Source organism: Danio rerio, chromosome 4, assembly GCF_052040795.2.
Source record: "Danio rerio strain M-AB ecotype USA chromosome 4, GRCz13ab, whole genome shotgun sequence".
NCBI lineage: Eukaryota > Metazoa > Chordata > Actinopteri > Cypriniformes > Danionidae > Danio > Danio rerio.
The window spans coordinates 17228546-17255003 of NC_141024.2; the positions used below are offsets into that span (position 1 = coordinate 17228546).

At 31.5% G+C, this 26458-nt stretch overlaps 1 protein-coding gene across 8 annotated transcripts in view; it reads right to left on the reverse strand.

Annotated features, from left to right (window-relative positions):
- Nucleotides 1-26458, reverse strand: part of dennd5b (DENN/MADD domain containing 5B) — a 57440-nt gene that overhangs the window by 26150 nt on the left and 4832 nt on the right. For 4 of the 8 annotated variants that reach the window (NM_212644.2, XM_087246087.2, XM_087246084.2 and 1 more), the window contains exons 2-5: nucleotides 14039-14098; nucleotides 9887-9996; nucleotides 4508-5210; nucleotides 1612-1799 (exon numbers count right to left, since the gene is read on the reverse strand). In NM_212644.2, the coding sequence (NP_997809.2) occupies nucleotides 1612-1799; nucleotides 4508-5210; nucleotides 9887-9996; nucleotides 14039-14098 (1061 nt within the window). The remainder of the gene's footprint in view (nucleotides 1-1611; nucleotides 1800-4507; nucleotides 5211-9886; nucleotides 9997-14038; nucleotides 14099-26458) is intronic. The other 4 variants (XM_087246089.2, XM_087246088.2, XM_087246086.2 and 1 more) reach the window with 1 other exon arrangement.

The window sequence follows — 26458 nt, forward strand, 5'->3', positions numbered from 1 at the left end:
TTCACTGCGACAAGGTCAGCAGAAAGACTTCAAGATGGTGGACGATGCATTTGTTATTTTACCCAAGAGTGGTGTTGTGGATTTTGCATTTTAATAATATTTTGGAATATTACGCTGTTATCTTAGCAACATGTTAACAGAAACCATAATCTGAATCAACTGTAGTCTACACATTCTATATCATACACTTCTAATCTATCTAGAACATGAAAAACATGCTAGAAACATGCAAGACATGCTAATATATGATCATGTAAATTAATGCTAAATCATGTTAACTTGCTAACTGAGCCAGTTGATTATAACAATGTTAAATATGCTAGATTCAGACTTACAGCAGGCTAAATTATAAAAGACTTGTGCCAAACATGCTATAAACATGATAGTAACATGCTTATTAATGTTAAAAAATGTTCCTAGCCATGTTACAACTTGTTATAAACATGCTTACAGCATGCTACTCCATACTTCAACATGTTGTTAAAATATGATAACCTGCTAATTCACGCTAAAATGTAAAACATGTTAAAAAATCCTAGAAACATGCTAATTCATGATAGTCTTGTATCAAACATGCTACAAACAGGATAGTAACATACTAATTAATGTTTATAAAATGTTAAATTATTTAGATATGTTACATGTTAAAAACTGCATGCTACGTCATGCTAACCTATTTTAAAAAACCGGCTACTTCACCATAGCGTAAAACATGGCAGAAAAAACACTAGAAGCATAAAAATGCATGCTAATTTTGTGTTAAACATGCTAGAAACACAATAATAATGTTAAGTCATGTTAATAGCCTGCTAAAACATCTTAGCTATGTTACTACATGTCAGAAACAAGCTAACAGCAAGCTACATTACGCCAACCTATTGTTAAAATATGGTAACATGGTGAAACATGGTAGAAAAAGATGAGCAACATGCTAATTGATGTTATTTTTTGAGTTAAACATGTTAGTCTTTGCATTGAACATGTCTTTGCATTGTGGTACATCTTTAAAACATGTTAAAACTATGTAACAAAATGCTAGCAATGTTATAAAATATGCTAACAAGATGCAATACCCTCCTTCTCCAAATAAAATCAAACATCGCAAATCAAAACACAAAAGTCTTGCAGTAAACTGGAAACCCATGTAGTAGCTCCAAAATTAGTCTCTTCCCTCTTCCCCTGTTTCCCCTTCAATCTCTTTCCTGTTGTCTATTTTTCTGGGTCAGAGCGACTTCAAAGAAAATGCACAGCAGAGAATCTGCATATGGGGTTTACGGAAAATGGGATTTAGGGATGAGGATGTGGGAAGCCTTGCAGCACCAGACAGATACACCATGAATAATTAACCTCTGCTAATAATTCAGATACAACTCAACACAAAAAGACACAATATCTCACACTAATGACAACATGGAAGGACTGAACTCCTGTGTTGTGCTAAAAAAAAATGAATCAAGGAGTTTAAAAGAAGAGTCTCAGGCTATTTTCAGCAAGGCCTCCAGTGCATTTTAAAGGCATAGAGGTTGATTTATTGAAACGTCTCACTAACGGATTCATGGATGTGTATTGGTGGGACGGAGATTGTGAGTGTGTTTTGAGTAGTGTTTTTACCTCTTGAGGCAGCTCTAGTTTGGAGCGGTCAGTGCCCTCTTTAGATTGAAGCCCCATGAGGTATGGGACAGGGGCGTCTAGAAAGTGCAGGAGTGAAGCAGGGAGAATCGGGACATACACGTGCTGCCACTGGAAAGGGAAGAGCAATGTTGTGATGCCCTCCGCAACCACCATGAGCCGCTGGTAGTCTAAATAAACATGTGATTTAAAAAAAGTCAATTTATTTATAGTTTTTTTTTTTTTAATAAAATAAAAAGTAAAAATTTTAATACAAAAATGTATTAAAAAATTTAATTTATTTAAATGAAAAAGTAGAAATAAAAAAGTAATAATTAATTAAAAAACAAATAAATAAAATAAAAATAAGATACAATGAAATAAAATAAACTAGAAAATAAAATGTTTGAGTTTTCCATTTCAATTTTACATAACCAAATTTTATTTACCAAAATATATAAAAAGTTAAATAAAATTAAGTAAAATAAAAGTAAAATAAAATACAGTAAAATAGAGCAAAATAAAATAAAATAAAATATATTATAGTAAAATATATTTTGCATTTCAAAAAAACGAAGAAATAAATAATAGAGGGGACGTAAAAATCTACAATAAAACAAAAACACTACATAAAAATATAGATATTAAAAGAAATTATGAAAAGGAAAAAAAGTATAATAAAACTGTAATAGTAATAATAATAATATTATTTATTAATAATAATAATATTAATAATACAAAAAAATAATAAAAGACATGAATCTAAGTAAATAATAAAAAACAATAAATGACCTAACTAATTAAAAACAGTAGTAGTAGTAAAACAGTAGAAGTAGTAGTAATAATAATAATAACAACAACAACAACAACAACAACAACAACAACAACAACAACAACAACAACAACAACAACAACAACAACAACAACAACAACAGTAATATGAATAATAATAATAATAATAATAATAAAAGTAATAATAATAATAATGTGATTAATGATAATAATAATGCTATTAATAATAATAATAATAATAATAATAATAAATAAAAAATAAGTAAAATAAATATTCATTGTTAAAATTTTAAAAAGAATAATTATCATCTATTTTTTTTAGCTAACATAATTTAATCACAGTCTGCCAACACATCTATAAAGGTTAGACTATCATAACTTTACTGTTTAATTATGTTGAAACTCTTAAAACTGGCTTGCAAATCTGTTTTATTTACTCATAAAGTCCTTTTATTTACATTTGGATCATTTTGAAATGAGATGAAAGGTAAATGATCATGTAATGCTCTACGGCACACTTCCCAAAACAGGCCAGTGTGATGATTAATAGATGTTTCTCACAAAATCTCATTATAAGTTTATATAGAGACGAGTCAGAGGAATTCATTAGCGTCTGTTTCAGCTTGTGTTTGCTGAAAAGCATATGTGCTGCAGTAGCTTAATGTAATATTCATCAGGCTTCTCCACATTTATCCAAGATCCCACATTCGCCAACATCAACTCAAATATAAATGCTTCAATAATACATCAACTGATCTGCATACAGTCACTGATATAAATAGTACAACTGTCAATTAGAAATGTCAATTAAACTTTAATTAGCTTTAACAATTACTTCATTAAATCAATCAAATGTCATATCAATATTTACAGAGGAAGCAGACATATTAACAATTTAAGACAATGAAATGTTGCAGCAGATAGATAAAGGGGGAGTTTAGCAGATATAAATAATTAAACAGGTATAAATAATTAGACAGATATATAAAAACCACAAAAGTCATTATAATAATACGATATACTGCAGTACTGGAATACATATTTGTATAGTTATAAGTACCAGTGGTAGTATAGTTATTATTAATAATAATATAAATATTTAAGTAATATTAATTCAATTATTTTCTTGTCAGCTTAGTCCCTTTATTAATCCGGGGTCATATTTAAGTAATAAATTAATACACATAAAAATTATGATGATTATTTTAATACATTTTTAGTTAGTTTTATTTAGTCATTTTATGTAAAACTCCTATTTAAATACTCCTATTTTTTCCTATTTGTTGTTGTTGTTGTTGTTGATAAGAGAAATAATTATTAATTTTTATTATTTAATAAACAATTCATAAAATTAAATTTAAAAAAAATAGTAAAACAGAAAATTTATAAACCAGGATTGTTAAGTTGCCAGTGAAAATTTTTTTTTATTATGAATCTATAATAAAAAAATATTTATTGATAGCTAAAACACAACAAAAAAAACATTTAAAACCTTGAATAAAAGTTCTTTAAAATCTCATTTATTTTAAAACTAAAATAGAACACAACAAAGCTAAATAAAAACCAAAAACAAGGAAATCAAAACAAAGAAAACCAAACCAAACCAAAAGAAAATTCAACCAAGCCCAAACCAAACCAAAAGAAAACCAAACCCAAACCAAAACAAAAGAAAATCAAACCCAAACCAAACTAAACCAAACCAAACCAAAAGAAAATCAAACCAAATAAAAAGAAAATCAAACCCAAACCAAACTAAACCAAACCAAAAGAAAATCAAACCAAATAAAAAAGAAAATCAAACCAAAAAAAGAAAAGAAAATCAAAGCAAACCAAACTAAACCAAACCCAAAACAAAAGAAAACCAAAACCAAACCAAAACCAAAAAAAAAAAAAAAACCCAAACCAAATGAAAGCCAAACCAAACCAAACTAAACCAAACCAAAAGAAAACCAAACAAAACTAAAACCAAACCAAACCAAACAAAACCATAGGTAAACTAAACCCAAACCAAACCAAACCCGAACCGAAACCAAAAAAACTAAAGGAAACCAAAAGAAAACCTAACCAAAAGCAGAAAAATTTAACTAAACTAAACTCTTAGTCTCACCCTGTGAGTACAGCAGAATCTGCATTTCCAGCAGGACACAGGTGAACAGCTGCACCAGATTCTCCACCCCCAGTAACCGGAAGGCGTCGGCCAGTGGAAAATCAGCCAATGGCAGCTCTCCGACTCCCGGCCGCTGACACAGGATTGGTTCATAAACTCCATGAAACTTGAGCGAGCGTCCAGACGCCGGCAGCGGCACCTCATACAACACGTTATAGATGTAACTCTCTAGAGGAAGTGGCGGCGGAGGACTACAGCTCACAGCCCGGTGCATTTGAGCCAAAAAACGTTTACAAGCGTGCATGAAGGGCATCGGTGCAATCAAACACATGGCTTTGGACACATAAAGAGTGTCGCGGATCGAGTCGTAGCCTTCACAGGTTCTTCTGCCTCCATGAGCGGATGGAGAGTCAACGTCATCCAGACTGCTGGATAAAGAGTCCATGCTAGAGGAGGAAGAGGAGGAGGAGGATGATGAGGAGGATGAAGTACAGTTCTGTGCAGATGTGTTGTGTTCAGCCTGGTGCATCTGATGGAGCGTCTGCATGGCGGAGCAGATCTGAGGACTCGTCACCTCCTCATAGAAGGTATGGACGAAGCCGTAAGTCCGTGAGCCGTCCTCTCGGGTGATGAGGAACGAGTGGAAGTGCGGAGCCAGACTGTCCCGCTGCGTCCTGAATGACAGGCCTTTAGGCATACAGAGCTGAAAGACAGAGAGAGAGAGAGATTTCAAATTAATATAATACAATTATAAAAATTAAATAAAACATTACCAAAAATACAAAACAAAAATAAAACAACAATTAAACACCATCCGTCTTTCTCAAACCGAAAAAGAACAACACAGCGCTTCTGCAACATTTCCAACTACAAAAGAAATCATTTAAACAACTACTCTAATTTAAACTCTAAAAGATTGTGAATTTATTTAAGATTATAAAAATCTGCTCAGGAGAAAGCAATTATCAGAAAACACACGATTTTATCAACAATTTTTTTTACATACTTAGCCCTATTTGCTTGACCAAACAAAACTGTATCAGATGAGATTTAAAAGACACAGATAAAAAAAAATTTAATCTGACATCAAAAGAAATGAGAGAGAATAAAAAGAGAGAAAATGACTCACTGATTCAGTAATTGCAGTAATTATTACTGATATATTTTATTCATAAAAATATAAAATATTTAAAAATTATACTAAATAACAGAATGTTAAAATCCTAGATTGTAAAAATGCTGGGATATAATCGCAATGGCTTTGAGTTAAAACAATCCAGTATTTTTATAGTATAATCTATAAATCTATGTAAATAGTCAAGTATACTATAGTCAAGCATAGTATAGTATAGTACAATACAGTATAGTCAAGCATAGTATAGTACAGTACAGTATAGTCAAGTATAGTATAGTACAGTATAGTATAGTCAAGTGTAGTATATTTAAGTATATTAGTCAAGTATAGTACAGTCAAGTACATTATATTATAGTATAGTCTCGAATAGTATAGTAAAGTCAAGTATAATACAATCAAATATTGTATGGTATAGTTTAGTATATTATAGTATAAGATAGTACAGTACAGTATTGTCAAGTATAGTACAGTCAAGTACAATTTAGTATAGCCAAGTATAGTGTAGTATAGCACAGTATGATATAGAAATGTCAAGTATAGTATAGTCCAGTATAGTATAAAATAGTACAGTATAGTATTGTCAAGTATAGTATAGTCAAGTATATTACAGTATAGTATTGTCTAGTATAGTATAGTTTAGTATAGTCAAGTATAGTATAGAACAGTTTAGTATAGTCAAGTATAGTATAGAACAGTTTAGTATAGTCAAGTATAGTATAGAACATTATAGTATAGTCAAGTATAGTATAGTCAAGTATAGTATAGTACTGTCAACTATAGTATAGTTAAGTATAGTGTAGTATAGCACAGTATAGTATAGTCAAGTATAGAATAGTAATGTCAACTATAGTAAAGTATAGTCAAGTATAGTATAATCTAGCACAGTAAAGTATTGTCAAGTATCGTATAGTATGGTCAACTATAGTATAGTGTAGTATAGCACAGTATAGTATAGGCAAGTATGGTATAATGCTGTCAACTACAGTATAATATAGTATATTATAGTATATTATAGTATAGTATAGTATAGTATAGTATAGTATAGTATAGTATAGTATAGTATAGTATAGTATAGTACGGTCAACTATAGTGTAGTTCAGTAGTCAAGTATATTATAGTATACTAGTGAAGTATAGTATAGTTTAGTCAATTATAGCATAGCATAGCATAGTATAGTATAGTATAGAGGTTTCTTTACCGTTTTATTAAACAACTAATACGTATTAATTCAGTTGTTTCTGAATTATTATTCATTATTATTATTATTATTATTATTATTACTACTATCTCTTTATAATAATAAAATTTCACTTCATTATTTTAATTATTTATGCAAGTAAAACAGTAATGTGTTAACTTTTCACTTATTGATTGCAAGTGCTATGTAGCCACCACAGCACTTTTTAAAAGGGTTGTACATACTATATGAAGTTTGAATGTGCTGCTGGCGCCACAGAACATCCAAGCACATGATCATAAAATGTAACATTCTGACAGGTCAATTTTAAAACATGCCATTAGCTCCTGAAACCTTCAGACTCATTCAGAAACATGATTCAAGATTTATGACTGGCAGGACGATGCAAAGTGCAAAATACAAAGTGCCATGACCCTGGACAACTTGGACTTAAACTATTTTTATTTATATTACGCATCCCTATTAAATCATATAAATCATACTTTTGTTTACATGGGTTTGCTTTATAATATTTTCTTCCAGGATATCTTTGCACACAATATTTGAACAGAGAGAACAGCCTTTTTTCATTATCTGGAGCAAACATAATAAAATAATAGTAATAATAATAATTATTTTTTTTATTTTTTATTATTAGAATTATTATTATTTTGATTATTATTTTGGTTATTATTATTATCATAATATTGTTGTGTAATATTTTTGTTATTACTATTATTGTTTTTGTCGCTGTAAGAAGCTAATATTTATTCAAAGGCATACAAATTTTTCAGAGAAGCATATCAACTTTTGACTGAACGATTAATAATAAACTAAAACGTTTTGCAAAGCTTGTACATATTATATGAAAAATGGATATGTGTGTGGTATTAAAAAGACAAGAACAGATAAAAATGAGAAATGGCGTGAGAGAGAGAGAACAGAAGGCTAAAAGAGTGAAAAGAAGATCAGCCATGAGTGGAATTGAAAATGAAAGTAATCACTGAGGGAATTTTATCCTGGCCTTGGAGAACCGAGAAGTGAAATGGAGTTCAGTGTTCAGTGATTGAAGTGTCTTTTAAACACTCTCAATGTGTGTGTGTGTGTGTGTGTGTGTATGTAGGCTGGCAGATAAGAGACTGGCCTTGACTCAACATGTACGTCATGCCATTTTATTATTTTGTGTTTTTGCTGTGATGATGTGATGGCATAACGGCGCCAAACAAGTAAGGAAAGGAAAAGGAAAGACTATGCAGGTGAACAAGGTACAAAAAATTAATTAACATCATCATCGTCACTGTCGATTGATTACATAAAGAACTGCAAACTTTGTTTGTATTACATGTTTTAAAATTTAATTTGTATGCAGTTCTAGCACAAATAGCAGAATATTAGATTAAATCTAAATGCAAAAATTAAATGCAAAAATTACAGTTCTTCAAAATCTTTTAATTTGATGTTAGAATCAAAGGTTCTTTTATTTATTTATTTATTTATTTATTTATTTCTCAATTTATTTTTAAATATGGAGCTTGGGAATGCATTTTAATAAAGCCATTATTCAGAAAATACTCTCAATGAAATGCTGTATATAATAAGGCAAATTGAAGTTGTATGAACAAAATCTTATTTGAAAACCGTCATAATTTAGATATGAATTACACTGTGGGATTAATTAATTGCATGTAAGAGCTGCTAAGTGGAGATTTATGGCTCAAAGCAAGAGAGAAAAAAATCATGTTGAGGATAAAAATATGTATTGTAATTGGAATCTACAGAAATAAAAGGATAAAGCACTAATATAAATTAATGAAACTAAATACTTGAAAGTGTATTTTAGATTTGTCTGCCACATTAGACTGAAAATATAAACACAATGAAAAGCCCAAAATCTCAAAATATCAAACTGAAACTCAATTTAAATAATTACTAAATTGTAAAAATAAATAAATAAATAAAAAATAAGTGTTTGCCTTCAGATTATATTCTACAAAGCAAACACACACACAATGAGCCTTTCCATGTGGATGTAAGCGGAGAGCTGAGCTGAATAATTGATGCAAGTGTTTGCCGATGGAAAAAATGACCTTGCAGGCAGAGAGCGACAGGACAGTGGTTTTGGTTTTCCTCTGCCGGCTGTGGGACAGTAACACAAAGCCCTCAGCTGAGCAGTGCAGGCGAACACAGACACATCATGATGACACTCCATGAGTAATGTGAGAAACACTGACACTGTGTGTGTGTGTGTGTGTGTGTGTGTGTGTGTGGCAATATTATTTACTAAATACAGAAATAAAACCAGTTTAGATGTACTGGATGTGAAAGATTTATCGTAAAAGTCTGAGCTAGTTGACAAGTTATAGCATGTTGAGAAAGAAACGCATAAAATTCAGATGGGATAAATCATTAAAAAAAACTAAATAACACAAAACACAAAAGGAAACTATACAAAACTAAAAATTACAATATAAATAAACATTAGTTAAGCAAAAAATAAATATTTAATATACTTTAAATAAGTAAAAGATTACCAAAAATAAAATATTTAAAATACTAAAATAATTAAATAATAAGTAATGTCAAATAAAGTGAAATAAAAGTAAAAGAAAATAAAGTAAAGTAAAAAAATAAGTAAAAGAAAATTAAGTAAAATATAATAAAATAAAAAAGTAAAATAAAATAGTCATAGAATAAAAAAATAAAATAAAAATTACAAATAAAAAATAAAATAAAATAAGGTAAAAGTAAAATAAAGTAAAATAAAGTAAAAAACGTAAAAGTAAAATAAAATAAAGTAATAGTAAAAAAATAAAATAAAAAGTAAACAAGTAAAAGTAAAAGAAAAGTTAAATAAAATAAAGTAAAATAAAATAACGTCAAATAAAGTAAAGTAGAATAAAATAAAGTAGAATTACAAAAAAGAAAAAGAAAAAAGTAAAATAAGAGTAAAATAAAATAAAGTAAAACAATGAATAAAAAATTAAATAAAATAAAGTAAAATAAAATAAAAAGTAAAACAATTTAGAGTAAATCACAGCAAAAAGTTTAAGGCACTGAATTTGCTCACCATGTTAACAGCATCCTGGTCAAATGGGTTGCACTCAATGTTCTCCGGGTAGTGAGCCAACACTTTAGACTTGAAGGTCCTTTTTAGGGGACTCTGATCAAAGTTTTCCCCTGCAGAGAGGAAACAGGACAAAGAGATGGAAATGAATAAAAATCAGAGGGAAAAGTAAAGGCCTGGAAACTTCTCTTAAATTATTCATGTGCTTTAAAATGCAAAAGCAGCAATGCTTTGAGTGCATTTGAATTATTATACAAAGTCGTAAATTAAAAGAGGCTTGTCATGTGTCTCAATTACACACCATTTGATTAAAGTTTCATGGTTTTGCCACTACACTGTGTAAAGGAAGATATTTTGAAGAATGTTGCAAACTGTTGGAGGTCAATGGCTACTGGTTTCCAACATTCTTCAAAATATTGTCTTTTGTTTTAATAAAACTCATAAAGGTTTGTAAACTCTTGATGGTGAATAAATTGGGGAGTAAATTAAAATTTTAGGCTGAACTGTCCCTTTAAGACTACTGTGACATGGACAATGGTCAGGTATAGAGTTAGAGTTAATCTGATGGCGCTGACCGTGTAAAAGTGACCTAGAATTGGACACCTGTCTCTGATTGGATAGTGCTAATCTGAACAGCAATCCTCACATATCACACACACACACATCTGGTTTGTTCACTAGTATCAGCAGAGGTCATTTTGCACCTCACTGACCCAAAAATAAGTAGATCATGACAAAATCATTTATAAGTAATAAATAAATAAATGTAAAAATAACGATCAAATAAAAAGATAAACAGATGTAAATATGAAATTCCTAAAACAAAGAAGGATATATTTTCTATTAATATTATATTCCTATTGCAGATATAATCAATATATTTAAATATCAGACATGGATGTTTTTGCGCACTGCATTATCACTAGTTATAACTAAAAATAAACATATTCTGATTAATTAAAATTCTGTTACACAAGCATACAAGATAACAACATGAAAGAATCGTCACTCTCTCCCACCATGAACACATTGGCTTCATGAGAAACAACTGTTGTTTCACCTTAGTGTGTCTCAAACAGGCCGACACACGCAGTGTTACATGAAAACAAATCACTAGCAGGAAAGGAGATTAGAGACGTGCCATGAACACCATAAGAGTGCAGATCACAGTAGCAGACAGTGTGTCATGCAGGATTTTGATCTGATTAAAGTTACAATGGACAGGTTTAAATCGAAAAGATGTAAAGCATGCAAGAGAGAAAGCAGATAGCATAAAACGTACACAGAACTAGCATAAAAAAGCAAACATCTTTTTCATGCTAGCAGCACTAGTAGTGTTTTCTTTGGTTTCAATTACTAGTGTTGATTCTTGTTAATATTTTGAAGCTAACTGCGCAAGTTGTGTTTATCCTTTCAAGCAAGCTGACATTTTTCAGGGTTGGGTACCAGAACCTGGTGCTGTAACCGGTATGAACCAGACCGAATCAGCATATGATGCTGTATGGTGCCTAATTTCGTTGCTGCGATAAGGACGTAAGAAGCATCAAGGGGTATAACAAAGGCACACGTAAGTACGCACTGTGTCTAACCATCTCTAAACATTTAATCCTAAACAACTTTGAGGGATACAGACACCGTCGGCGATGTTAGGCGTTCTTGTTGCTTTAGGGAACGCACGCACGTAGGCTACGCGAGCGCAGTGCAGCGCATCCGGTGAGCGACTCCCTTTAAATTCATCAACAAACATGATCGTGTTCTTCAAATTTGCTTAAACTAAGCCTTCTATAGTAAGGTTATATTTTACAAGCAAAGATTCTGACACAGCAACATGAAGCAGATGCTTTACAAAAGTTGCATGTAAGTAATGTACAGTTAGCTTGAAAAGATAAACGCAACAACTTGTGCAGTTAGCAAAAAAAGATAACAATGACAACCAACTGATGATACAAATGTTAAATGTACATGTTGATAAGGTAAACATGAGGGAGAGGGGATAATAAAGATTTTAATTAGCAATCTAGTCAGTTCTGTCATGTATAAACTCTGTTAGCGGTGCTGAGGGGTGAACTAGCGGTGATTTGGGCATTAACTAACAGGAAGGGACAGGCGGAGGAGAAATCTACTGAAGCCGCAGGCAAACACGTGAGACAGACACAGACAGACTGATGCAGGAACAGCAGGACAACAGCAGAAAAACAAGACCAGGAGGAGAGAGAGGGAGAACAGGAACTGATTGAAAATAACAAGCAGAGGCAAATGACCCACATTTAACTGTGATGAGTCTGCAAACAGAGAATGAAAAGAGAATAGGAAGAAAACAGGGAAGAAGCAGAAGGAAAGACAACAGACAACACTGACCCCTTTACATTTGGTGTTTTCGTTCATAATGCATTACATTAGTATATTTGTTGAAAGCTATTCAATAAATGTAATTAAAATATTCATATATTCAAATAATGAATGATTGATTTTAATAATTTTATTAACATTCAATACTATTTAAATGTATTTTTTTACACATTTTATTTTCTTAATCCATTAATTGCACAGAACACAAACATTTCCTAAATACTGATATTAAATATGTTTAAATAATTAACAAACATCAACATAAAATTTTATTTCATGAATAATAAATAAATCTAAACTATTATACTGTAATCCTTTAATATACATCTTCGTTTAAAAATAAATTGCAAAATAATATTTACCTTTTTTATTTTAAGATTAATATATGATCTACCTAAATATTCAAATGTTACAATATGAAAATCCTGTAAAACATATTCAACTAAAACATATTGAAATACTCCAATTCAAATAACATCTTGAATTAACAAAAAAAAAAAAAAAAAAAGAAAAACAACAACAAAACTGAGATAAGGTGAGACAATTAAGACTTTAATTATCAATCTAGTCAGTTCTGTCACATGAACTAGCGGTAATTTGGAAATAAAACAAACACCAACCCTCTTTACATTTGGTTTCTTTCACAATACAATATAGCCTAATACTTGTGGCAAGCTATTAATTCAATAAATGTATTTTACAATATAAAAAAACCCAATATGGTCTAATAATCATGAAACTTTAAATATAATCGTTTTATCTATATTTTTACACATTTAAAAAGTATTTCAAAGAACACAAACATTTTCTAAATGCTAAACAATATTCAATATATTTTTAAATATTTAAATGATCGTTAATTACATCACTTCATTAACCATGAAAAGATAACCATAATTTCTAACCATAATAAACATAAAAATTAAATATAATTAAATACTTCATGATAATAAAACAAATATAAAATATTATTCTGTAATCATTTCAAATATGTCTTCATTTAAAAATAAACTACAAACATTATTTACCTTAATACTTTCTTATTTTAATATATATATATATATATATATATATATATATATATATATATATATATATATATATATATATATATATATATATATATATATATAAAGTAAACATTATTGATTTTTCTTTTTTCTACTTCTAACCAAAAAACATTAAAATAATATTCTTATTCATGAATATTTAATAAATCTAAAATACTAGACTGTAATACTTTATATTATATATCTTTATTTCAAAATGAAGGATTATTTACCTATATAATTTTTGAGATAAAATTGTAATATAATATATGTGAATATTCAAATGTTATAATATGTAAATCCTGTCAAATACATTCAGCTAATACATATTAAAATACTCTAATTCAAATAACCACACAATGAAATTATAATAAATACTAAACAAATTAATTGAATCAGATCTTACAGCTAAGTATGAAAACCTGACACACTATTTTATTTTGTTTTTATGGCGAGTTATTGACATTTAGTTGCATGTTATTGACTCTTTTCCCCACACAAACTTTTTACTGTTTTGTCCATTATATGGTATGTAGTAAGCATGCCTTTAGACACAAAGTACATGTACTGTAGTAGATACATTTTGAAATCCCACCAACACCAGGAACAGGGTCAATCTGTCCTCCCTGACCACCTGAGAGTAGACCATCTAAGCTGAATCTTAATGCCAGATGTAATCAAGGACAAGGAATCTGCAGGATGGTAAATAAAAAGCAGGAACTGAATGCAGGAGGTGAATGATGATGATGGTGTTTACCTGCTGCTGTGGCCTCTGGATCCTTGCCCTGCCGATCAGCCTCTAGCCACTGGTATAAAGCTAAGATGGCAAACACACAAACACACAAAGCGAAAAAAAATGTCAAACCAAACACAGAAATGGAGAAGCAAATAAAAACAACTGATGCGTGGCTGAATTTAAAGCGTGGAAGCGTGTGTTATTGTGCAGCCTGCATGAAGGTGAGGTGAGACATGCCGAAATCTTGAAGACTTCAGGATGAAAAAGACCACAGAGAAAAAAACACTTGCAGATTATCTTAATGGTGGGTGTTAAAAGAACACGGCGAGGTGGTTATGAAATATCGACATGTGCAGCCCACACAGCATAACCAGTTATGCATTCAGAGCCTGCCTGCATGGAAAAAACATCTTCGATTTGGCCTCAAGTATCATCAAGATGTTTCTTGAATACAATAGCATTTGATAAGCACTAGTGAAAACGCCAAACTCCAGTTTGCATAATTAAAAGAAAACCTGGTCCCATTTCACCAATACATCAAAATAAATACATAAACAGCATATAAAAAACTATTTTAAAGTAAATTAAGCCTTTTAATTAAGCAGAAAATTTGTTTTCCAATGCAAAATAAAGTGTAAAATAATAATAGGATACAATATGATATATTATCATCCTATTATGGGGGCTCGTCCAGGATAGGGGGTGCACATAACAATACACAAATGCATAGTAAGAAATAAAGAAACAGTAATGAAATCTTTATGTTAATAATTTATTAAAAATAAGAAAATACTTTATACAACACTTTATTAAAAAAACAAAACATTAAACATTTTTCCATCCCAGAAAGAGAGTTCCTGATAAAATATGAACAGTTTAATCAAAGACTCTAAAATACACAAGACTTGTCACTTTTATAGTTTGAATTGAGAAAAGTGTAGTGGTTGATATGGTGATTGAAGCCCCGCCTACTACAGGAGCCAATCATTGATCGATATAGACTTATGTTTCTTCGAGGGACAAAACTCAAACAATACGTGTGCTTTTACATCAGTTTGGTGATCAACAAACACACTTGAATCTCAGCAAATATTTGCTTCACAGACTTAAGAAATACATCAACATAAAGCTTGGAATCTCTTCTTTTAAATGAACTATCTACACTTGAAAACAAAAGTTTCTGGTTTTATAATATTAATGAAACGAACACAAGGTTCAGTCTGTCCTGTCAAACGCACATCACATGACAGCTACTGCTCAAACGGCCACAAACTTGTAAAGAGTTGCTGCCATTTCTGGAGGAGATTCCCCATCAATACCAAGTTGTGCATTACTTCAGAAGAGCAGCGTGATCTGACAATCATTATCCAGAGGATGTTGATGTGTACCATGGCCATAAATGAGGTTGGTGTCGTGATCTTGTTTCTTTCGAGTGCGCATGCGCATTATCTTGAGCAACCTGAAAAATGCGGATTTTGTTTGATTCGGACATTTCAAAACTAAACCAATGAGACAGCTGTTGTTTAATTTTATTGGTGATTCTAAATATGTAATGTATTCATAAGCTTGGCAAACAGTTTTGAGAATATAATGTTTCCCCATTCAGACAGAATGCCTGAGCATACTGCCCGAGAGGCATTTTAAAGAGTGAAATGACTTCCCCTTAAAGAGACTTTGATTAAATATAATGTCCATTGATTTGTTTTTATTATTGTATTATTATACGTATACTTTTCACTACTATTACTTTTTTTTCATAAATTCTATTTAATGTAATTATTAAAAATGCTTTGTCAACATGTTTGTTATTTTCGTCATGATAATAAAGCTAGTTTCAAATGAAATGAGAGAGATTTTACACAACAAGAACGATAAGCCAGAAAATGGCAGGAAAATTATTTAAATGACATAATTACATGCCAGAAATATGTCATTTATTCATAAAGATTATTTTTGTTATTGTTTTTTATTATTGAGAGAAACAGGAGGCAGACACTGTGATCTGGAGCTTCACCCACACACAGGAAGCTCCTGCTGTGTCTGCAGTGCTTTTCAGGATGACTCAGCCTCTGTGTTATGAACAGACGTCACTGCTGAATGAGCGTCCATCACACACACCTGACATCATCACACCTCTCTAAACTGAGAAATCCAGTATCAAATGTGACGTGAGCTACTTTAACTAAATACTAAATAAGCTTAAATCATTCGAGGTACTACGAAGTGCTTCAAAGTGTGCACTTTTGTTCTATGTGTGAAGTAAATATACCTTAAACATGAAGATCATGCAAAACAGTGTAGCTCCTCACCTTAAAAAAAAAAAAAAAACGACAGCATTTCGTTTCTCTCAGCTCTGCCAGTGAATGTAGTTGAGCTCAAGCGTATAAGCATATATTAATAGTGTCTTGTATCTGATTGGTCAGATGATATGATGAGGACGTCAAAAAATCTGTTAACTCCTTTAGGCTGAAGTGACAAACTGCAAACTTTAAATATTTATATCTTCTTAATTCAAATGTTCTTCCTGTTTTTGGAGAACACCAGCTTATAGATATCCTTAAGACCAGGGTGCGAATTATACATTGAAGACCAGGGGGGTCACTTTTTTTGGTATTAGTTTAGTAATACATGCTACAGTGAGTCAAATTTATGAATGTATTTACATTACATTCTTTAAACTCGTTCTTTAAAAATGTATACATTTTTACTGTTTTGAGGGATATTTAGTCACTATTTTAGAGGTTAATGTCGGTCAAACTATACAAATTATGTGTCTAATTTTTTTTGGCTACATGCAGATATAAACACCTACAATAAACATGTTTTGTGAATATTTAAGATGTCAATCGGTGCTCTAGAACTGCTAGTTTCAGACTGTTGAATCATATTTTTCCTATCATTGATTGGCGTGATTATGCATTCATAATGTTATGAACCGTTATAGAGGGGGACAAATGTACATTTTTTTATGATACATTTTTTATTATTAATATTTAATTTATTTAAAGCTAATTCTTACAATTAAAGGGCTGACCCCCCGATACATCTTGTTTTGATGTCCTTCAGGGATATCAAGCGTTAATTAGGGTGGTCAATCCCGCCCAAACCCCCCTGTAATTCGCAATCTGCTTAAGACTAACATACTGAGACTAGCATCTACAAAACTGGATTTTGATCTCACTGGGACTTCACTTCAGCAGTCACTTTTCCTTTCGCATGTGAACATTTTATCCCGAAAGCCCTTGGAGCAGTGGAGGAGAATATTGGATTTGTGTTATTGGAGCTTCGAAAAAGAAAAAGAAACGGCGTCGCTCTGAGCTCTATTCATCTGAAAAGTGCTGATGGAAGACAGAGAAAGAGCAAGAGACGGCACACAATGTCTCCCGCTGAGCCTTTGTCCATCCTCAACAGCCTTACGTAACTTTGTGTGTGCGTGTGTGTGTGTGTGTGTGCGTGCATGTGTGTTTCAAGTGCTGAGCGGGCACATTGTGAGCATTGAACATTGGGGTCTTTTTCCCTTCTCTCCGGGTTTAAATGGTCAGCATTGCCTCATGAAGCTGTAATCCAAAACAAGTCCTGGCCTGTCCACAGTTTTTTTGTATGAGTGTGTTATCCCATAGAGATAAATAAGAAAGCCTTCACTTGCATGGTGTGGTATTGAATTTTCACCAGTTTTCAGAATTTTTTTTTTTCCAGTTTTAATACAAGTTACTTGCAAAGCAAGCAGCGGTATTGAACCAGAAGCAAGAGTCTTTCATCTTTAAAGATTTATTTGGTGTTTTTTGCCTTTATTGTGATATTACAGTTGACGGACAGGAAGTTGGAGAGGTTCAATCTGAAGATTCCATGTCAGCAAACTGCCCACGAAGCTATTGGCACCAAAGAGTCTTTCATCTTTAAGATATTTAATAAAACTTACTTTATTATTAAGAAAAGAGCCTTGTAGAAGGGAATGTTTAAAAAACTTAAAAAAACTAGCTAAATTGTTCATATACGCATTGAAATACTCTTAAAATGAAGGTTATAGCAATAACACAGTAATAAAACATTTCTGAAGTAAAATTAGAGTAAACAGTTTGTGATTTTTTTTTTTGCTGTAATGATTAGGAGCAGTCTGATGATAAAATCATAATGAACTGTTTGGGTTTCACAACTTCTGTTAAATCTGCTTTTAAAAAGGCACATGTCATTTTCATTAAAATATCCATTAATATAAGAGTATGTTTACTGATTATCTTTAGGAATGGAATAGTAATCCTTTTAAGTTCAATGTATAATAACAAATTTAAAAAATATTTTTATGGTTCTCTTGATTTTTTATTTACTATTTATTTTACCCTAAAATATTCATTGGTGTGAACTAATATTTGCACCGTGATGATAAGTTAAAAAACTGATTAATATAATGGTATTATAAAAGAATAATATAATATTATTCTCTTTATTCTCTATTCACCTGGGGATACTCATCCCGAGGCCCCCAGAGATTATGCAGTGCCACTGAAACGATCCAAAACCTGTGAAAAGATGATCCCAAGGTTTCCACATTCCCAGACCAGGCCGTAGCAGCTGCTGTGGTGGTCATGGAGGAGTAGAGAGCATGTGTCTGACTCCTGAGAGACTCCGGGGATAGACGGGTCTTCGCTGATGTCCAGCGTTCTCCAGCCTCCGGTGCCTACACTTCACCTCTCCACAAGACGTTTGTGCAAAATTTCTTTGTGTAGATTGTATTGTTTTACACGCACATGCATTTTAAAAAATAATAATAATATTTGTACAATTGTAAACATGAAGATCGCTAAAACTAAACTGTAAAAACGTTTTGAAAGCAAAATACACCTAAGATAGAGGACTTTAATGCTTTTATTTTTAATAATTCCAAGTTTAATTGTTAGAATGTTCTAAATGGATAGGGCATAGGGGGGATAACTGAGTATAGAACACAGCCAGGAACTATGTAATTAAGATAGGAAATTAAAAATGAAAGAAATGTGGATGATGTCTCGAGATGATTGACAGGGGACGTAAATAAGCAACATTATGATCTGTTAAGGAAGAAGTAGTATGTCCCAAAGCTTGCATACTCTTCTGTTACACACTCAAGTATTTCCTTTACAAAAAAGTACATAATTTTAGGGCAGAGTAAAAGTATGTGAAGTGGGACACAGTGCAGGTCTTTCAGTCTCAGGTGTGTTTGGTTAAGGAGACATGAAAAATGTGCAGAGCTGGTGGTCCTTCAGGAACGTGGTTGAGAAAGACTGGTTTAAGGGTCAGCAGAAATAATATTAACTTTTTTTTAAATTACAATGAAATAAAATATACCCTTATATTCAACCACACGGACACAAATCTGAGCTACATCATGTTTATCTGAACTCAAAACAGTCACGTGTTGCTCGATAAGTCTTATCTGAGGACACAGGTCACCGATGAGTTGGAACTTAGTCAACGAACAAAGTCAACATGACCAGTTCACGGTCTCAGTCAATCTTACAAACACAACCCCTCAACAAATGACCTGTCTGAGACCATAGATCAGCCAGAGATTACAAAACTTAAAAACAACCAGTACACGGAGTACAAACAGACATCACATATTTAGATTGGCTTCCATCCTCATTCTGACAGCCATTAAGGTGAAACATTTATATAATAAAAATGCATTACTTTCAACACTGCATGCTGTCCATTTAGCTCTGCACAGAATGGAAACACACATTTAAAAGATGAAGGCTTCACCTCCGTTGTAATCTATTAGACGAGGGTAACACAGAGCCATAAAGACATTATGTAACTGGATTTTATGCATGTGACATAACTTGGCGAGTTATGAGAAATATTGCCCATTCAGCAGCCGTCAGCTTATGTGCCAAACACATTAAGCAGCTCTCATCTACAGCAACGACACTTTATGACAGATATTCCCTCAAAGCGGACACACTTTCTCCTCTAGATGGCTTTCAGAGTGCTCGACTGAAATAACCATTCCATGTAAACACTATATAGACAAGTTTAGCTCTTCGATAACACTTTATGCCTCAGAATGTCTTTAATGACAATGATGCCCAATAAAATCTTAATCCTACACAAACCTACAGTACAAAGAGTGGGAATGCCTGTTGAGCATATTTTGGGATGAACAGACAGCAGGCCATTAGATAACAGTGTCTGATTCACTCAACATTTCATTTTGTGTCAGAAGCACAGCCAAAAATCACTAATCCCTGATTTTTCCTGCTCTTCTAGAAAGGATTTCTGCTTTGAACATGGATGTGGGGATTTTCTTGTATTCGGACGCATCATCATTATCATCATCATCTGTTATGTTGAGTGATGATGGCTTATGGTTTTGGGGTTCATTTGGGTTACTTTTATTTCACAAGTGGTAAATAATTTTATAATGGACCTTACTTTTTGCATGTCATGATGGAACAGAAAGTACCCCTTTAAAAGAGATAGTTCACCCCAAAAAAATGCTCGTTTTGACTCATGCACAAGTGGTTCTAAACTTTACCTTTTGTAAAGATGCTTTGGAACATTGAATTCTTTTCTCTGTCAAAAACAAAACAATATACATAATACTGTGGAATCGATGGCTGTTTTTTTTTCAACATTCTTCAGTAAATTTGCCATCGTGTAAAAAAGAAGCAGGTTTGGAACAAGTAGATGATGGCGGCAGAATTTTTATTTTTGGGTAAACTATTACTTGAAAACTATTAAAGCAAACTGAAAAGCAGACTCAATGACATCTGCCGTTTGTTTATAATACTTATTTAAAAATAGGCTGAAACAACACAATTCTTGAGATTATTTGGGTGACAACTTAATAACTTTATGTTCAATCCACTGGAACCTAGCCCTATAACCTAACCCTAACCCTAACTAAACAGAAAAAACTATTTAAAATGTTGGAGTGAAGTCGAAGGGGGAAAAAAAAACTATTTAAATCAAACCAAAACACCCCTTTTAAAGCCAGATAAAAACAAACCAAACTAAAACACCACAAAATAAAGAGTGCTTTGTTTAGTTTTGTTTAAATAATTACAACAAATTAGAAAACAACCAAAAAAAACACAAAAAGAAAACAAAACACAAAGGAAAACATAACAAACAAATTAAAACAAAAGTACGCTCTTTAAATTGTTTCAACAAATTAAAAAAAAAATGGAAAAATAAAACAAATGAATCTAAACAAAAATCGCTCTTTAAATTGTTTCAACAAATAAAAAAAACAGGAAAAAAATGAAACAAACTAAATGAAAAAAACAGGAAAAAAATAAAACAAATTAATCTAAACAAAAGTGTGCTCTTTAAATTGTTTCAACAAATAAAAAACAGGAAAAAAAATAAAACAAAGAGCGTACTTTTAGATTTTTAATTTTCAACAAATCTGAAAACAAACAAAAAAATAACACAAAAAAAAAAAAACACAGAAAATAAATAAAACCAATAACAAATCCAAACAAAAACTCTTAAAGGGGTAAGAGGGTAGTGCAACAAACCTGTAAGAAAAGGGTCATAACAAACCCAAAAACATTAGTGAGTAAACAGTTGAAAACAAACTAGCAATTGCACATGCAGTGAAGATGGGAAGTCCACTGTCTGAGATACTTCCATGCAGTGAACTTGTGCAGATTACAGCTGTACTCTGCTGCATCTCTGAGTAGATTACACTAACAAGCTTACAGATGCCCTCCAACCATCTCTGATCTTCACACACACACGAAAACCCCTGGGAAGAAAGCAAAAACTCCACTCTCATCTCATTTAACTTCGCTTCAGATGCTCTTAAAACCTCCAATAAACCATAAAAAGTGAAAGTTAGAAATATAAAGATGATAAACCCTAAAGTTAAAATACCCTAAGGTGGAAAAAGAATAGAAAGGGAGGAAGAATTGTTCAGCTTTACAACATTGGCGTTTGACCCGCTTTCCTCCAATTCAGGCTTATTGAAGGGAAAAGTCAATGGAATCTGGCGAGGTGTTGCGACATTAGCATAGGCTTTGTCCTCGTGTCCAGGCCAGTGCTCACAGACAGATGGCCCAGAATCCACTGCTCTTTATGGCCTTCAGTCACAATATGAGCTGGCCAGCGTCATTAAGAAACAATGAGCGGAGACACGTCATGCGGACACGGTGTAACAATGCACTACTTGATGGCCAGTGTTCGTCTAGCTTGAAGCATTAGTATGAGAGTCCAGTCATCACCAGATTCAACAGGTATAGTCTATGTTTGAGCTCTTATTGGGACCATGTTCATGTAGTAAAGAATAAATACGCAATGCACATGAATCCATAGAGGAACATCCTTCAATATTTAAGATTTAATGGGTTGATATTGATCATATTTTTTGTTTGTTTTGGTGTCTGTGACTGTATAAAATACTTCACAGTTTTATTTGGTAATTTTTGTATTATTCTTAGGTAGAATTAAATCCAACTTTAAATCCAACTTAAACCCAATTAAATAAAACAATAAAACGTGTTAAAAGGCTTTTGACGAAGAAAAAAAACAAAATGCTGATGGATCTCAGAATATTTTAAATGATCATTTTCATGTCTTACTCATCTATAATAAAAACTAAAAAACAAAACATAATAAAATGTACTATAAACTGCCACAATATAGAAGTTTTCCAAACTAAATTTACATGAAAATGCCTAAAAAGATCAAATAATACATCAAACTTTCAAAACAACTAACCAAATGATAAATCAAATGCTTAAACTATCAAATAATAAATCAAAATGCATTCTCAAATGGGAAATCAAATGTATTTGATATTTAATCAACTCAGCATAAACGTGTAACGATTACCATAATGTGCATTTAGTTTTTGTTTAGATTTCAATTTAAATATATAGAAAAGGCATATCGCATTGTCGATTTCAGCATTAAATCATTTTCTGTTTATCAGATTGGTCGGAATATTCATATTGCTGCATTTGTTGTATTATATATATGCATTTCTTTTTTTATTTTTGCCCATAAATCATGTAATATTTTATTATCATTCATTTATAAAATAAAAAAAAAATTAAAAAGCGGTCAAAACATAAAAACAAACAATTGCACAACATATTGAAATCATATCAGCTGATATTTCGAGACGTAATGTATAGATATTGGTCATATATATACAGTCTATGTTTTGTGTCATTAGGAAGCCAAAACTGAGACAATTCTCATGTACTGAAGATCAAGTATATAATGCACATTAAACTATAGAGAAACATAATTTAATATTTGAGATGTAATGTGTCGAGATTGATCATATATATATATTTTTATTTTTTATTTTTTGTTTGGATGTCTATTGCTTTTTTTTAATTGGTTTTAGGTAGTATTAGACCTAACTAAATAAAACAATAAAACGTGTTAGAAGTATTTTGACAGTGAAAAAAAATCAATGCTGATAGATCTCCTAAAATTATAAACTATTTTTTTATTTTTATTTTTTTTATGGAACAGCTTATTCATCAATATTGGAAACTAAGAAAACAAAACATATTAAATGTAATCAAAACAGCATAACATGGTTTTATTTCAATGAAAATATATAGAAGGCATATAACATTTAATGTAATTATTGATTAAAGAAATTAATAATTTTCTGTTCATTAAACTGGCTGTACTATTCATGTTGCTGCATTTGTAGTATATTTGACTTTCGTACATATAAACCAAGTATTATCATCAGTTTTTTAATCGAGTTATTTACCTAGTCATAGCAATTGAATGCAAAAATAATGTCAACACTTGTATGAAATGTACAAACATTTCAAAATATTGCAGTTATTAGTCAATATTTGAGCCGAAATATATCGATATTGGTCATTGCTGGCTATATATATATTTGAACATTTCAACACAAATCATGCAGTGTTTTATAATCCCCCATTATTTTGACTATAAATGGGTGAAAAGTTGCATAACATAACATTATGCATAACATAATAATAAAACCAAGCAAATCAATTGCTATATACATTCAAGCATTTTAATTATCTAGAAAACTATTAACTATAAAAATGCCAGAAATGTTATACTATGCGCAGCTCTGAGTTATTGTATTTGGTGTTAGTATAATAACTCGCATCACTGCAATGAACCACTAACAGAAGACAGATTTCTGGCCGGGTTAAAGTGCACCCCTCAGCATCTTGTTCACCCAAGTGCTTGTTACAAGCTGTTTAGGGACTCCTATAAAAGCTAAACAGAGATGATGCAGTGTTTTAAAAAGCAGCAGCCCACATCAACGAGAGCCTAAAAGAGATCAGATACAGTCGATTCGCTATTAATGACCACTGAAGGTGTTAAATCCTCAGTAAATTCAGGAGACGAATCTCCTTTTTAGACTGAGGTGTGAATGATGGAGACCGACTGGAAGATCAAAGATTGCATTATCTTTCCCTGCCAAAACAGGAAAACACGTTTTATTGATGCATGCCATGAGATAAAGGTTTGCATGCGGGTGCAAGATGTTTATGGGGAACTGAAACCACAAACCACCGGAGCATAACAATGTGTGCATGTGCAAAGCTGAGATTCAAATTTCGCCTTTCATGTGTTTATTCTCTGTTACTATTATTGTTCAATCATGACATGGCCAATACTAAGTGCGTGCAAAGCAACTATTTCTTATTTAACACAACAAGCTTATTAACTGTTTCGTTTTCCATTTGTATTTGATATCCTTAGGCCTGGAAAATAAGCAACATTTTAAAGAAATTATATGAACAATTAGTCATGACAGAATATGTTTTTAGTTCATTGTAACTTATTAAACTAAGTTAACCATGTCTAAACTTAGTTTTATAAGCTACATTTAGGTCAGTTTAACACAATATAAGTTTAATAGACTCATAAGGTTAATTTGATTAGCTTGAAAATTTAAGGCAACTAGGATTTATTTACAGTGTACCAGCATTTGCTTTTATTAATAGACTGATGATAAATAAGAGTCATATTTTAAAAGTTAGAGCCACAGTTAAGAGAAATACACTTGCAATGGGAAGATATTTATCTGAAATCCAATGTTATAAAATGTAATGTGAAATATTGTTAGAAATTCATAGTTTGTTTGTTTGTTTATTACATAATAATAACAACAACATCTTTATGCTTTAATAAGAGATGATCAAATGTTACATTTTAAACATTAAATATGATTTTTAACTTGGCATAATATCCTTTTCTAGTAGACTTTGATTTTTCTAACCAAATATGTTTTATGATTTAATTTTTGTTGATTTATTTGCTTTTAACAATTATTATCTGATATTGTTTAATTGTAAATATTTACTTTCAACATTTATCTGGAGAGTTAATTGCGATTGTCTGCATTCAGTTGGTTGTAATTTTTTTGTACATTTCGATTTTATTACTCTTCTTTCCATTTTTCTCTTTCCCTTATTTTTATTAGCTTACTTTTTAATTGTAATAGGATTCGTTTGTATTTTTTCTTGCAATAAAACAGTTGTATAAATTTGTATTATAATAAGGGAGAATTTACTTTTTTGATCTGATTACATGTTGTTTGTTTACTACACTGTGTGTGTGTGGGGGGGGGGGGGGGGGGGGGCACAATAGGGCTGTGCGCTTTAGGAAAAATATCTATTTGCGATTTTATTTTTTTTGACAGATATTGTGATTTGATTTACAATTTAACTTTTTAATCAAGCTTCAACTTAATCTGCAGCAGACACCATAGTCCCACTTGTCAGAGCCTTCCTGTTTGTTTCCTTTATTTTTTTATTGTGGTCGTGGTTCGGTTGCGCAATTCTGAATGGCCAGAACGAAAGTGTGCTCACTCAATTAGTAAGACTGACACACGCAGCTGGCAGTCACACATTTGCTCTGGGTGTGGGAAACTAAATAATACATATATTTCATATTGCAGCCTCTTGCGATAAACTAATCGCAATGTTTCAAACTGGGATATTGTGATTCAATTAATCTCACAGCTCTAGTCCACAAAATCGATTTGTGTTGAGACAACATTAAGAAATTAATTGATTAACTTTTTACAAATTTAAGTGGATTGAACATAAAACAATTAGAATAATTGTTTTGTTTCAGCTCAATTTAAAAGTAGTTTGAAAAAACAAAACAAATGTCACTTTTTTTTTGAGTGTATATACAAAAATCCTACATTATCTAAACCAAAAGCTGATTCAAATACGAACAAACACTAAAGTTTGGTTAAACATTATTATATAGTTGTATTTTTTTAAAACCATTTTAAGGTCAATATTATTAGCCCTTTTAGGCTATATTTTTCCCCGATAGTCTACAGAATAAATTCTTGTTTTACAATTACTTGCCTATAATTATCCTATCCTGCCTAGTTAACCACATTAACCTAGTTAAGCCTTTAAATGTCACTTTAAGCTGTATAGAAGTGTCTTAAAAAATATCATGTAAAATATGATTTAATGT